At 40.6% G+C, this 13,578-nt stretch overlaps 1 protein-coding gene across 1 annotated transcript in view; it reads right to left on the bottom strand.

Annotated features, from left to right (window-relative positions):
• The window catches only part of INTS9 (integrator complex subunit 9), a 116,728-nt gene that overhangs the window by 62,899 nt on the left and 40,251 nt on the right, over positions 1–13,578 (bottom strand). The window contains exons 3-5 of the mRNA XM_007192715.2: positions 8,465–8,525; positions 4,928–4,990; positions 1,054–1,193 (exon numbers count right to left, since the gene is read on the bottom strand). Coding sequence (XP_007192777.1) covers positions 1,054–1,193; positions 4,928–4,990; positions 8,465–8,525 — 264 coding nt within the window. The remainder of the gene's footprint in view (positions 1–1,053; positions 1,194–4,927; positions 4,991–8,464; positions 8,526–13,578) is intronic.

Below are 13,578 nucleotides of genomic sequence, written 5' to 3'. Positions count from 1 at the left end.
AGGAGCAGTACCAGTTCCAGCATTCTAAGATACGGACTCCAAGCTCATTATTTTTCTGGCTGTAGCTTTCTGGAGAACAATCTGGTATGTCCATCCTCAGGCTTTAACTTTTTCAGACTAGAATCTAATGTTTTCAGCTTGTCCTCTCACCAAAACTGTTACATCACCTTGAGTGTTTTACTTTCCTACAATGTCTCTTCCTCAGATCCTTTACGTTTTTCTGTACACACTGCAGGTAATATGGTTTGACACAAAAACAAGGGCATATTTTGTTTCATTTCTGGTAATTCCAACGTATTGGACTTCAGTCAGATTCTAGAACCCAAAGCACTTAGATCCCATATTTCGGGTCTTGATAGTATTACCTTATACCATACTTCTTTGTTTGCTTCAACACAATTCTTTTCTTCTGGGGTAATTTTCTTCTCACTAAATGATGCTATGGTTACTTGAAACAACCATCCGTCCCATGGAGGCTTGGGAGGGACAGGGGAAGAGACAGCACAGCATTCTCAGAGTCAAAGAAAGGCTCTGAGGTTTTTATTCCATACAGTCCCAAGTTTCACTATGTCAACAGTACAGACGACGTAACCATCTAATTACCCTGTTTTCTACAAGCCGTCCCCATTTATAGTCTGCACTATACCATAAATGGGGGGAAATTTTGAAAGCAAAGTAGTAAAATTTCTTCCTCTTTTCTCAAATATGCTGTGTTCCTTTCCTCCTGAAGCTCTCTGCACTGCATCCTGGTGGCGTCCTACTGAATGATACTTCCCCTAATTAGTATCATCTGCACAGAGGAGCTGTCTCTGCAAACTCCCTGCTCCCGTTTTTCTAAAAAAGACTAACGACCATTACTCGCAGCACCAGTCTCTAGGCAACTCCAAAGGACATTTGTTTTATCTGGAGAGTTGTCTATTCGTGCCCGCTCTCTGGGTCAGCTGCTCAGAGGGAAATAACAACCCCTCCTCGCACAACACTCTATTAACAGTCACCACTGAAAGGGGGAGCTCGCCAGCCGCTCTCTTATGGCACAGGAAGAAATGCTCTCACCTGCCGATCTGAACGGTGGGCTCTGTGGCATAGACCGTGCCTGTGAACCCCGTGTGCTCAGTGATGTAGGGCAGAGCCATCATGCAGTGATAGTTAGAGATGAGGATCACATCTACTGTAGACAGATCTATTAGCTCGGTCTGAAAAGAAAGGGGAAGGAATGATAGATATCTGTGCGGGGCACACAGATCAACGTGATGGGACTGAAAAATGATGTTGCCAGAATGCAGAGGAGTGGCGTTGGTACTACAGAATAATGATGCCTTTCCTGCAACGCTTCTGCTCTCTCAGTTTAGGATACTTCCTAACGTTGACATTACGCAGCAGGACAGGATGGCTACTGGCGAGAGTGCAGCCCGTCCGCCAGAGGTGCTCTGATTTTACTAAAACAGAGCTCTGCGAGTCAGACATGCGAGGATGAACGACAACAGGACACTTCAGCAGCTGCCGCCTGGCAGGTGGAAGCAGGTAACACGAAGCAGACAGCACAGTATCAGCCGTGAAGGAGAGGCACACAGAAACCAGCTCTTCAAAAGTCAAATGCGGGAGGCTACTGTTTTTGGAGTAACTTCTGACCACTAGTGTTGGGTGTAGACCCCTCGCAAATGTAGTGGCAGAGTCATAAGAGGAGGTTATACTCTTGGGTTCTACCCTAGTCACAAACCCCGCTCTACCCTTCACTCCATTATTAAGGTCATGTGAAAAGGGAAAAGACAGGTTGGCAGGTGAGAAAAAATGCTACCCATGTTTGGTAAATTTTTATGAACACTCTTTTAGTAGAAGGGAACTTTTTTTCCATAAATTTAAGTCCTACCTGCCTTTTAAGGCTCAATTCTCTTCTTCCACTAAGCCTTCCTTATTTGCCCAGACGAAAGAAACCACTTCTTCCTCTGAACTGTCAAGGCACTTTATGAATATCCCTCTTGTGGCAGTTATTATTCTGTACAAAGGCAGACACCTCAAAGTTATCACTTTGTCCCCCCAAAACTGAATGTCTCTGAGCTCAAGACTCCTGTGTGACTCATCTCTGTCCCCTCCCCGCTGTGGTAGCCAGGGCATAACAGGTCTTGGTGCACTGTTGTTGGAGGATTGCATCGTTATAAGCAGCACCCTCTGTGGAGAAAAGTGAGATGCAGTGGTTCAGAGACATCATCTTAGTCTCTGAGCTCTCCCTCATGGAACTTACCCTGTGGAAACTGTATGGTACAGTACGGACAGCATGGGGTAACTCAAGAAAGAGTTTTAGTTAGCAGAATGGGTCACAGAGCTACTACGTCCCCTACAGAGTAGAAGTAACAAAGATGTCTGTGCCCTCTTTGCAAATAACAGAGACAGTGTGCCAGTTTGGGTGTGGGTATCTTCTGGTTGGTGACTTTATGTGTAAAGTAAGTTGATTCAATAAAGCCGCCAAGGCATAATCAGCACCTGAGGACAGCATGGAGAGCAGAGGTCAGAAGCTACTCACCGCCAGGGCAATGGCAATCTGTGTGAATAAAATGTCTAAGGACATGACTTAACTCCATGTTGTGTACTGCACTTCCAAGACAATATCCTCACATAACAAAGGGTCATGGGACATCCTGCTGGTCCTATTCCCCACCAACTCTCTAGAACCATTTTTAAACAAATGAGAAGATTAAGACAGAGTCGCAGAGTGATACGTCCAGAAGAAAACAAGGGAAGAAGAGGTGAAGCAACAGTAAAACCCAAAAGCATCCCTACCTTCCTTCTACCTATACAGAAACTGGGTAGGAATATCTGAAATTTCTCTTTACTATATAAGAATCAGCCCACAGAGTCTAGAATGATAAGAAATTTGGTGAGGACAGCTGGGGGGGAAATATATATATATATTTTCTGCTTGGATATATATCAAGAGTGCCTACATAAAAAATTTTCCTCTGAGAAATAAATTTAACACCCAAACTATGTTTTTATATTCACATCTATATGTTTACTTGCATACTTTCACTCAATGAAATCCCATAAAGATTATTTTAATTTTAAACTTTTATATACAGACACTTGGGTTCTACAGACCATGAATTGAGTCAAAACAATCATAATTGATTGGTTGCTTACTATACTGTCCTAGACTTTATGCACAGTCTACAGTGTAGACTTTGGGGGAATACAAAGACATTTAAGGTAGCTGCACTAGATTATAAATTCCATGAGGACTGGGACTTTAGTTCTGCCTGGCTCAGCCACAAGTCAGCCAAGATTGGACAGTGTAGTAAGTCCCTCTCTCCTAATTCAACAACTCTCGTATTTTCTCCTGATCATACAATGCCCTGGTTTCCCTTAAAATAGTGACTACTACTAACCTGTCATAAACCACAAATTATGACACTAGTTGAAAAAAACCTATATGGCTTTAGAACCCTAAATATAACAGTGCTGCTTTAGCTCGGCAAAGGTGAACTGTAAAACGGTGACTGTTTAATTTCAAAGTTTAGTAGTTGATGGAGCAAGTCAGAAAGTCACCAGAACTCCAAGCCAGGAATCCTCCACTGCGGGCCACAAGCTGAAGGCTGCAGCAGTCAGTGCCACAGGCAGTAAACTGACAATAAACGTAGCACCTAGGATTAGGAATCTTTGAACAGATGGGGAACTGCCCCACCAACTACTAAATGACAAATGAAGATGACGAAAAAGATTTTATTAGCGGTTAGGGAGAGCTCAGGATTCTCAATAACTGTCTACCTTCACACTTGTTCCTACTAGTGTACCTCAAACTTTCTCCCTTATTTGCCAATTTCAATTACCATGTCCTACTTTGTTTTTCTTCCTCTCTTTCACTCTGGTGTCCTAAAAGGGCATATCACCTACTACAAAGAGAGAGAGAAAAAAAGTTTATCTAAAGGGTATCAAAGGAAGTTGTAGAAATGGAAAGAGAGAGAGGAAGAAAGGACAAAAATAAGGGACACAGCACTCCCAATTTCTTTTTTCCTCTGGCACTGAAATGTGAAAGTATTTTCGACAGGCACTGACATCCCCTGGGCACACGGAAAGAATAGAATGGTAGCTTCTTATTGATTTCCTCAGGAACCCTGGACTGGCTACTGGCTTCCCTACACTTCATCTGTGAGCTGAGAACTCCATCTAGGCCACTCTGGGGATTAGGCCTGTCAGCTGAGATTAGTTTCCTTTAAGACTAATGCAAACTTATCTTTGTTTCCTTTAAAACAATGAAACTGGACTCAAACACTTATAACAAGTCTCACTGTGATGATACGTAAGCGACAGATATCCATGTCTCAGTTCAGAATCCATGAATTTCAAGCAATATTCCGTATGTCATTTCAAGTCAGCAAGAAGTTTTACAGTTTACTGTACTGGCTGGATAACAGTAACTCCCAATTACCCAAGACTAGAAAAAGTATGGCTAACCTAAGACACAGGCATTATCCAGCCGGCCTTCTGTATCTGTCGCTGTGAAACCTGCAGATGCAGAGGGCTGACTCTATTCATCGCACTCCATCATTTTATATAAAGTGCTTGAGCATCCGTGGATTTTGGTATCCACAGGGGATCCTGGAACCAATCCCCCGCAGATACCGAGGGATGACTGTAATTACAAAATTAAAAGGCTTGAGATATTTCTTTACCAAAACTATGCTCCAGTGTGAGTGTCAATGTGGATTATAGAAAGAGCTAGGTACGGGAAGAAGAGAGTGACTTCAATGATTTACAGACAATACAAAAAGCTCCTAAATGATCATATTTTAGCTGTAAAACAAAGAGCCTAGAATAACAGATCCATTTCAATTTGAAAATAGGAAGCTAAGCCCCTGAAAATTATTTCTTGATTTCAGTTTGAGAGATGATAAGATATGCTTTGTTTCTACAACAAGATTCACTTTAATCTTACCTCTGGTAGGCAGAATTCGGGCACAGAATCCACAAATACATGACCTGAGCACTCCTTTAGCTCCTAAAAGACATGAAAAGAAAAAATTCTAGGAAGTAATATCCAATAGATACAGCGCCAAAGAAATTTCATCCCCAAACCAAACTTTCCATGAAGTATCACAGATTGCTAGAGTTGGAGGGAAGCTGGAAGGTTATTTAGGTCAACTGTTCATTGTTTAAGCTCAGGGAGGCTAAATGTTTTATTTAGGATTAAAAAAATGCTGGCTGGTGGCTGACTCAGGACTTGAATGCACATTTCTTGATGCCTCTTCAAGGAAGCCATGTGTGGACACATGCTGCTTCCCTAACTCATGACCCAAAGCTTTCCAAATAATTGTTAGATGGACCATACCAGCAATATCAGAATGATCTGGAACACTGATGGAAGTAGATTCCTGGGCCCTACCTAAGATCTAAGGGATGAGAAACTAAGGATGAGGCCATGGAACCTGTGTTTATAACAAGCACCTCCAGTGATTTTGTTCTGCAATTAGGAGTCCAGGGCATAGACAAATGATTTAGAGCTCCTTTCTCCTCCTACCAAGGTTTGAGGGGCAAATAAGGAGGGAGATGAAGAGTACAGGGTAGGGATTAAACCACCACTACCATCATTCAAAAGAAAAAAGTGTACTTATAAAGAAAGAGAGTTTAGTGCAGCTCCCACTCTGCCTGTGACCTACAGTATTTAATGTGCCTGTCTTACTTTGGATTCCTTCACAAACAGATCCTGAGAAAAGGGTGTGTGAAAGCTTACAAGGGAGGTGCTAAAAACAAACAAACAAACAAACAACAAAAAACCCAGGAGGAGGAAGGGCAAGTGATAAAGGGAAAAGCAGGTGACCGATAACGGATGTTACAGAGCTACGTACCACTGTGGGCAACAGGGAGTCGCTCCCGTGGGGAAACTCTAAGAAACAGTATCAAACATATACCTGGGAGTTATTCTACTCAGGGGCAAGGGACCTGGGATATTTATATAGCAACTCGTGCATTTGGGGCAGCTTTAGGAAAAAACTGTCAGGGAAAGCCATACAGGTATTGGCAGTTGGATTTATGACATAGGACACTGAAGAGACAGGAGTGGGCCACCAACAGAGTCTGCTATGATGCCCCCAGAGTTGCTGCCTTCCCTTGATGACACTTTATACTGAAATCTATGCAGGAGTTTTTGCTCCAAAGTTAAAGCTATCTATGACTCTATAATGAAACCACTAAAAGATAAGATTTTGGTTGACAGTTTCCTCTTTTCGGAAAGAGAAAAATACTGTTAGAACTTTGTTCCATTGTGTTTTCATTAGTCACCAAACATAAATTTCTATATATTCATATATATGTACTTATATTTATATACTGGAGTCTGAATGATTTTACTCCCAGTCTTTACCTGAAAATAAGGTATTAACTGTATGTTATTTTCCTTTTGAATTTTACAAGTCTCCTATCAGAACCTTGATAGAATATTTCCTCCCCTTGCCTTCCACTGTAAACTCTGGTTCCTCTCCTTATATGAGTACAATTTAACCAGTAGAGCGCTGAGCCAAAAAGAGACTGAAAACCATTCTTAATTACAATGTACCTGCCAGCTAAAAACAAATGAGCAATTATGTTTAATGAAAGAAGACTCCCAGCTCCCTTAGGATGAGGTTAAAAATGATTAAAGGCAAATCATGGGAAATTTCAAAGCGCTGCCTGGCCTTAAACTGACTATGTAATCTTCTTCCCCATATTGCCACGCACCAGGGTATGTGTACCTCACATGACACAGCTTCCTCTGCGGCTCTCATCCTTCCTGGCCTGGAGCAGCATATTTGCCATTCCACGCACTTACAATGTTACTCTATTTTATTCACCACTCCCTCCTAATGAAATGCTCCCACATACACATGCAAGTCATTTTGCTTACAATGCACAGGTAATGGGATGCTTCTGAGCCTTTCTCAGGGAACAATGATTTACAGCCAGCAGAGAGTTAGGCTGAAATTTCATCAGGTGCACAGATTCTTGATTGTCACATAATTTTACAGTTAGCTATGAGGGAAATCTGGTTTCACATCATGCATTTGGCTTGCACTTGAGGTTGGGGTGCAGGCACAGGAATTAATTCTGTAAAAAGAGCACCTCTTTATTTAACAGTATCTATTACAAGAAGGAAATGCCTTATTCAATTCAGATGAATCATTTTAAGGATCCTTACACTTATTCAGTCTTTTCAATTCTGAAACTGGGGAGAGGAAGAATGATTTGGAGGCCTAAGAATGGCATGGATAAGCTTTACAGTTTTTAATCTTCCTTTACCCTCTGATTTTTTTTCAGGAGAAAATTTGACTAGATTATAGTTTTAACATTTTTTTGTATCTCTGGTCTCTCATGTATACGTTAAATGCCTAAAAACTGATCTGAGGAAGGAATTACTGTGAAGATAATCTAATGTCAAAAACTTAATAGCCTTGAAAAAAAAAAAGTAATTTGAGTCATTTACTTTAGGCCTAGTTAGTGATTAAAGTCATAATAGGACCCCAAATCCTAGATTCCTAGAACTATGTTCTTCTCTCACAACTTATAAGAGTGTCCATTCCAGGCTACCAGGATCATAGATCATAGTCTGGAAGGCCCTTTGTTCATATTTACCTGAAAACATGTTTCCCTCCCACGCCCCCAAGAGCACACTGCCCGGCAGTTAAACACTCGCTCCTCAGTCTGTTCTCCACATGGCAGCCAAAGTGGTCTGAGCAGAGGAAGACACTGCCTGCTGCAACCCTTTGTGGCCTCTCATCACGCAAAGAATAAGACTCAGACTTTTTACAAAGCCCTAGCTAATTTAACCCCTGACAGAGCAGTTTAAAACTCACAATGTTTGGGGGGGGTTTAAAGTTATTAAAAAAAAAAAAAAAAGTTCACTCCTTACAGGTGGAGAGTCAGTACAGCCTCAAAATGAAATGAGCTAGGGACTTCCCTGGTGGTCCAGTGGTTGGGACTTCGCCTTCCGATGGGGGGCAGGGGGGCGGGGTGCGGGTTCGGTCCCTGGTCAGGGAGCTGGGATCCCGCATGCCTCGGGGCCAAAAAACCAAGAAAAGGCATTATTGTAACAAATTCAATAGAGACTTTGGGGATGGTCCACATCAAAAGAAAATCTTCAAAAAAAAAAAAAAAAAAGAAGAAGAAATGAGCTAGATGGAATTCTCTAATAAGCATCACCACTGAAACTCTCATTGAAATTCTAAAAATAATAGTTTTCTTTTTGTGGTGATAAAATGTATTTGCAGCAGAAGTTCTTAGATTTTACACATGAGAAAAACTGGATCTGTACCTGAACACTGAGACTCCTTAAAAGGCTCTTAAAAACAATAATTACCAAGTACTGAAGACTTTACATGGGATTTTTCAGGGAGAAGACACAGGGGGAAAAATGAGCCCATCAGTCACATTATTATCGGGTGGCTCCGGTATGACAAGATGGCTTTCCAGTGGGTGTAGATACGCTTCAGCTAATCATTACCTTGTCCAAGAAAGCATTTCCATCCTTTAGGGACCAGCCAGGAAGATTAGACAGCCTGGGACTGCAAAACAAAAGATTAGATTATCCTAAATAGATTATAATGCTCAGTGATTTCACAGTGACTGTACCGGCTCCATAAAGTGAAGAACAGTTTGAAACGACTGGCAGCAATGCCTACCCAAACCACTAATCAGGAAGATGAGAAATAACCATGTGGTGTCAAGCTTAAGAATCAGTGGCAATGGACATTAAAAAGCCAAACAGTTTTGTGCTAAATGGGGAAAATTAAAAGAATGCTATGCAGAATAATAAAGAGAAAAAAGAATGATGAGACACCAGAGCATTGTACAGTTTTCCCATCACTGGCCCTGACTTCACCTTGCTTGTGTTTGACAACAAGCCTGAGGGGAAGGCCGAATGGGACCATTACCTTGTGGATGACTAAACAGACTCAGAGGGGTCAGGTGTCTGACAAGAGCACTTAAGCTGCCTACCAGCCAGAATTCACCACAAATAAAAATCTGAATTCTGCTTGAGTCCACCTTCTGGATTCATTGCTTATAACTGAATTAGTCAACTTATTACTGGTGGCTTGAGTTTCCAATTCTGGAAAATGAAGCTAGTTTTCCTAAGTGTTATGAAATACATACCTAAGTGAGTAATTTCTAGAAGGTGAGGTTAATTTCACATATACATTACATTAAAGAAGTCTGAATCAGAAATCATTCACTCTGGTAAGCTCAGGATTTAACTGTGTGCTATTGGTTGACCAGGAGAATTATACTGGAGGTTGAAAATGCAAATAACTCAGGAGAAAAAAAAAATGCTGGTAAAAAAGAAAAACTTAACGATCAAGGTGATATATGAAGAAAAGCACACAGAAGTACAAGTTGGATGGCAAAAGGATTTTAGCACTTCAACACAAAATTAGTCTGTGAAGTAAAAATTAAAGGCAAAGTATGGGCGTGGGACTAAAAGACTCTATAATCAGAAACCAAATTAATGTATAGTACTGAATCCTGTCTCTAAAATAAGTTTATCAAATTCTGACTTTGTAATTAGGTGGTAGGTATGAAAGTCAAATTGAAACATAGATATGTGAATATTTGTCAATCTTCTAGGAAAGATTAAAAACCTGAATAAAATATACGTGCATCCAATTTTAGAAAAAAAAGTGAGAATTTAAGGGGTAACTTTTAATTTTGACATAATTACTACCTCATAGAAAAGCTGTAAGAATGTAAGTACAATGATGTCCCGCATACCCTTTGCCTAGATTCTCTGTTTACATTTTGCCTTTATTAATCAAAAAGTGAGAATTTTTGGATTTCATTCTTGAGAATGAAAATTACTACTAGGAGAATCAAATTTGGTTGGCATAAATTATACCTGAAAAACTCTTTTTAAAATTCTGGGAGTTTTCCCAGAAAAATACTCTATTACCATTAGCTGTTTGATTCCCATCTCATTTCATAGTCACATATATACCTTCACTTATAGACTTCTTACTTCTTAAAAAATATTATTTACTATCAGATCAGATTAAAGAACCAAACATTCTAATAAAAGTGTAATGACAAGACAATCTGAATACTGTTCTCATTTCATGCACACTAACTCTCTAAAAGAAGTTGTAACTATCCACTTCCCTTTACAAAGAGAACTCGATCAAAGGACACGCATCCTGTCTGTTCTCCATCGGACACACACAAGTCAGCCTCCAAATTACAGATGACTGATTCAATTAGTTTTGTCCTCAACAAGTGATTAGAAATGGTACACTGCTATGGGACTTCCCTGGTGGTCCAGTGGTTAAGACTCTGCGCTCCCAATGTAGGGGGCCCGGGTTTGATCCCTGGTCAGGGAACTAGATCCTGCATGCTGCAACTAACAGCCTGCATGCTGCAACTAAAAAAAAAAAAAGATCCCGCGTGCCACAACTAAGACCTGGTGCAGCAAAATTAAAAAAAAAAAGAAAGAAAAAAATGGTAAACTGCTTATCAAAAAATAATTTTTTAAAAAGTAAAAGTTTCAGGTATTGTGGTTTTAACTCTTGCTAAACATTTTTTATAACGTCAAAGCCTTCTATGAAATATCTGTAGTTATTCTGGACTTGAGAAATTGCTAGTAGATGGTATTGAATGCTCCAAGGAGAGCAAGACCATGTTATAACAACAGTGCCAAAGATAAAGGGGCACACAAATGTGTCATCAGATGGCAAATGGATGCTGACGACAGAGATGAAAATATTTTGTTACTGGGGTCCAACAAGTTAATGACTAAACCATGAAGAGCTAGTAAACTTTAAGCTACCAAAGAGGAAGAGGTTTTTTACTTTGTTCCTAATGATTACAAAATTTGAGAGGGAACAGGAGTTACAAAGTGAAGACAGAGGGCGATTTTCCAGAAAGAGGGACAGGAAACAACCTCGTCATTTGGTGAAGTGCTAAAGGAGGATAAGGTATTCATCTTCACTCATTCATTAATGAATCTTGATTTATGTGTCGAACACTCAGATGCTGGTGATACGACCACGAGCAAAATGCGCCTGTCCTCCTGAGGGGTTAGGGAAGACAGACAGACCAAGTAATCACACAGAGAACAAGCTGTTACGAATGATGAGGCAGCACACAGCACAAGGCACCACAAAGTCTCCTAACAAGGGACTGGTCTAGGCAGCATCAAGACTTCCTTGAGTCTCTGAAGAACGAGCTGACATCTGGATGGTAGCAGAGTCAAGGGGAAACTGTCAAGGGGCAGGGTTTGGAGGGAATAAAGAAAGAAGACAGCTACAGGGCCCAGGACTTTCCTCCAACCATTCTCACCAGGCTTTGGCATGGACATCTTAAAAAAAAAGGTTATCCAAATGAAATTTCAAGGAGGGTCCAATATACACCCTCCTCCTCCTCCAACTAAAATGCCTTCTCTCTGTCCTTCCCATACAGAAACTGGAGTCATAAATGATCTGAGAGAGGAGCTCCTGCTAAATAGGCTAAGGGAAGGTGGGTTCAGGGAGGGGTGAAGAGCCTTCCTGGATGAAGGAACAATCTGTGTGACTGCTCCCAGGCAGGAGATAAGACTTCTTTGAAACTGAAAGAAAAGAAAGAGCAAGATACTAGAAGAGAGGCATAAAGCCTAATGTACCAAGACAGACTTGGTATTTATCCTAAAAGCAATGGAGGGGACTTCCCTGGTGGCACAGTGGTTAAGAATCTGCCTGCCAATGCAGGGAACACGGGTTTGAGCCCTGATCTGGGAAGATCCCATATGCCGCGGAGCAACTAAGCCTGTGCGCCACAACTACTGAGCCCACATGCCACAACTACTGAAGCCCGCCCGCTTGGAGCTCATGCTCTGCAACAAGAGAAGCCACTGCAATGAGAAGCCCGCGCACCGCAACAAAGAGAAGCCCCTGCTCGCCGCAACTAGAGAAAGCCCGCGCACAGCAACGAAGACCCAACGCAGCCAAAAATAATAAATAAATAAATTTAAAAGCAATGGAAAAACCACTGAAAGGTCTTAAACAGGTGAAAGATGAGATTAGATCTGTATTTCTAAAAGGTGATTTTGGAGAAAATTGATATCAAGTGCCTTCTGATAACACATAGCATTTGTGTGGTATTCCTACTGAAAATAGTAACCCCAACCTAATTATGAGGAAACATGAGACAAACCCATATTGAAAGATGTTATATAAAATAATTGACCTGCACTCCTAAAAATGGCAAGGTCATGAAAGACATAGAGACTGTGAAACTCTTCCAGATTAAAGGAGATTAAAGACGTGACCAAATGCAATGTGTGATCCGGATTGGATCCTAGACCAGTAAGTTATTTTTCTTTTTTGCTATAAAGGCATTACAATGAAATATGAACTGGTATAACTTGGGAAATGTAAATAAGGTACACAGCTCATACTAGTATAGTATCGACGTTAACTGATTTTCTTTACTGTACTGTGGTTATGTAAGAGAATGTCCTTCTTCTTATAAGACAGGCACGTAAGTATTTAGGTGGCAAAGGAGCATTGTATCTTTCAAATGGGTCAGAAAAAACGACATGCGTATGTAATATAAAGAGGCAGTGATAAAGCAAATGTGATAAAATGTTAGTAACTGGTAAGAGTAACTGGGACTTGTCTGTAACTATTCTTGCAACTTTTCCGTAAATCTGAAGCAATTTCAAAATAAAAAGTTACACAAAAAGAAGACTCTGGATTCAGACAGGGGCAAGAACAGAATTGAAGAAACTGGTTAGGAGCTTTACCAGTAATGCCTGTAAAAGAGGATGACGACTACCACAGTAGCACTTATGAGAAGTGGCTGGATTCTAGAGCTATCTAGAAGGTAAAAATGACAAGGCTTAATGAAAGGCTGGATGTGGGAAGCGAGGAAGGGGGCATCTAAGCGAACTCCCAGCTCTCTGGCTTTTGTAACAGGGTGTCATTCCCCAAGATAGGGCAGCATTGGGGGAAACCAGGTCTGGGAGGGCGCACTCTCCTCTTCTGGACCAAGTTTTTTTTTTTTTTTTTCCACACACACACACTGTATTTTATTTTTACAAGAGATAAATAGACTGACACCAAGCATTGTGCATGGATGACCACAACAAAAGCAACAATGATTGCAATTACCAAACATGAAACACACTCATACTATGTCATAATATTGACATTCAGTCCAGTAATCCTCCACTGTAACAGCTCCTTTACTTTGCAGTGAAAATTGATTTGTATATTCTTTGCCTCTGAGTCCTTGTGGGATTTTTTTTTTTTTTAATTCAGACAGAAAGTCACAAAAATTATACTCATCCTCATCAGTTCACTCAGTCCCATGTAATTAATTTTTTTTTCATCTTGATCTTTTGTTAGCACTTTTATGAGTTCATCAGTTTTTCATTAGAGTTCTGAAAATGCTTATTCATTCAGTTCAGCAGTACAGTCAGTTACCAGAAACCTGTACTTGTCAGAGTCTTTTCCATGAATTTCTTGAAGATGAAACCCTTTTATAGGAACATACTTGCAAAATCATCAGAGTACACCCAGAACTGTCTGTAAATGACAGAAGACTTAAAAATGACCATGGTTAAAGATTTGATGAAAGTTCATAATAATG

This window comes from Balaenoptera acutorostrata, chromosome 6 (genome assembly GCF_949987535.1).
Source record: "Balaenoptera acutorostrata chromosome 6, mBalAcu1.1, whole genome shotgun sequence".
NCBI lineage: Eukaryota > Metazoa > Chordata > Mammalia > Artiodactyla > Balaenopteridae > Balaenoptera > Balaenoptera acutorostrata.
This window is presented reverse-complemented; position numbering and strand designations above follow the sequence as displayed.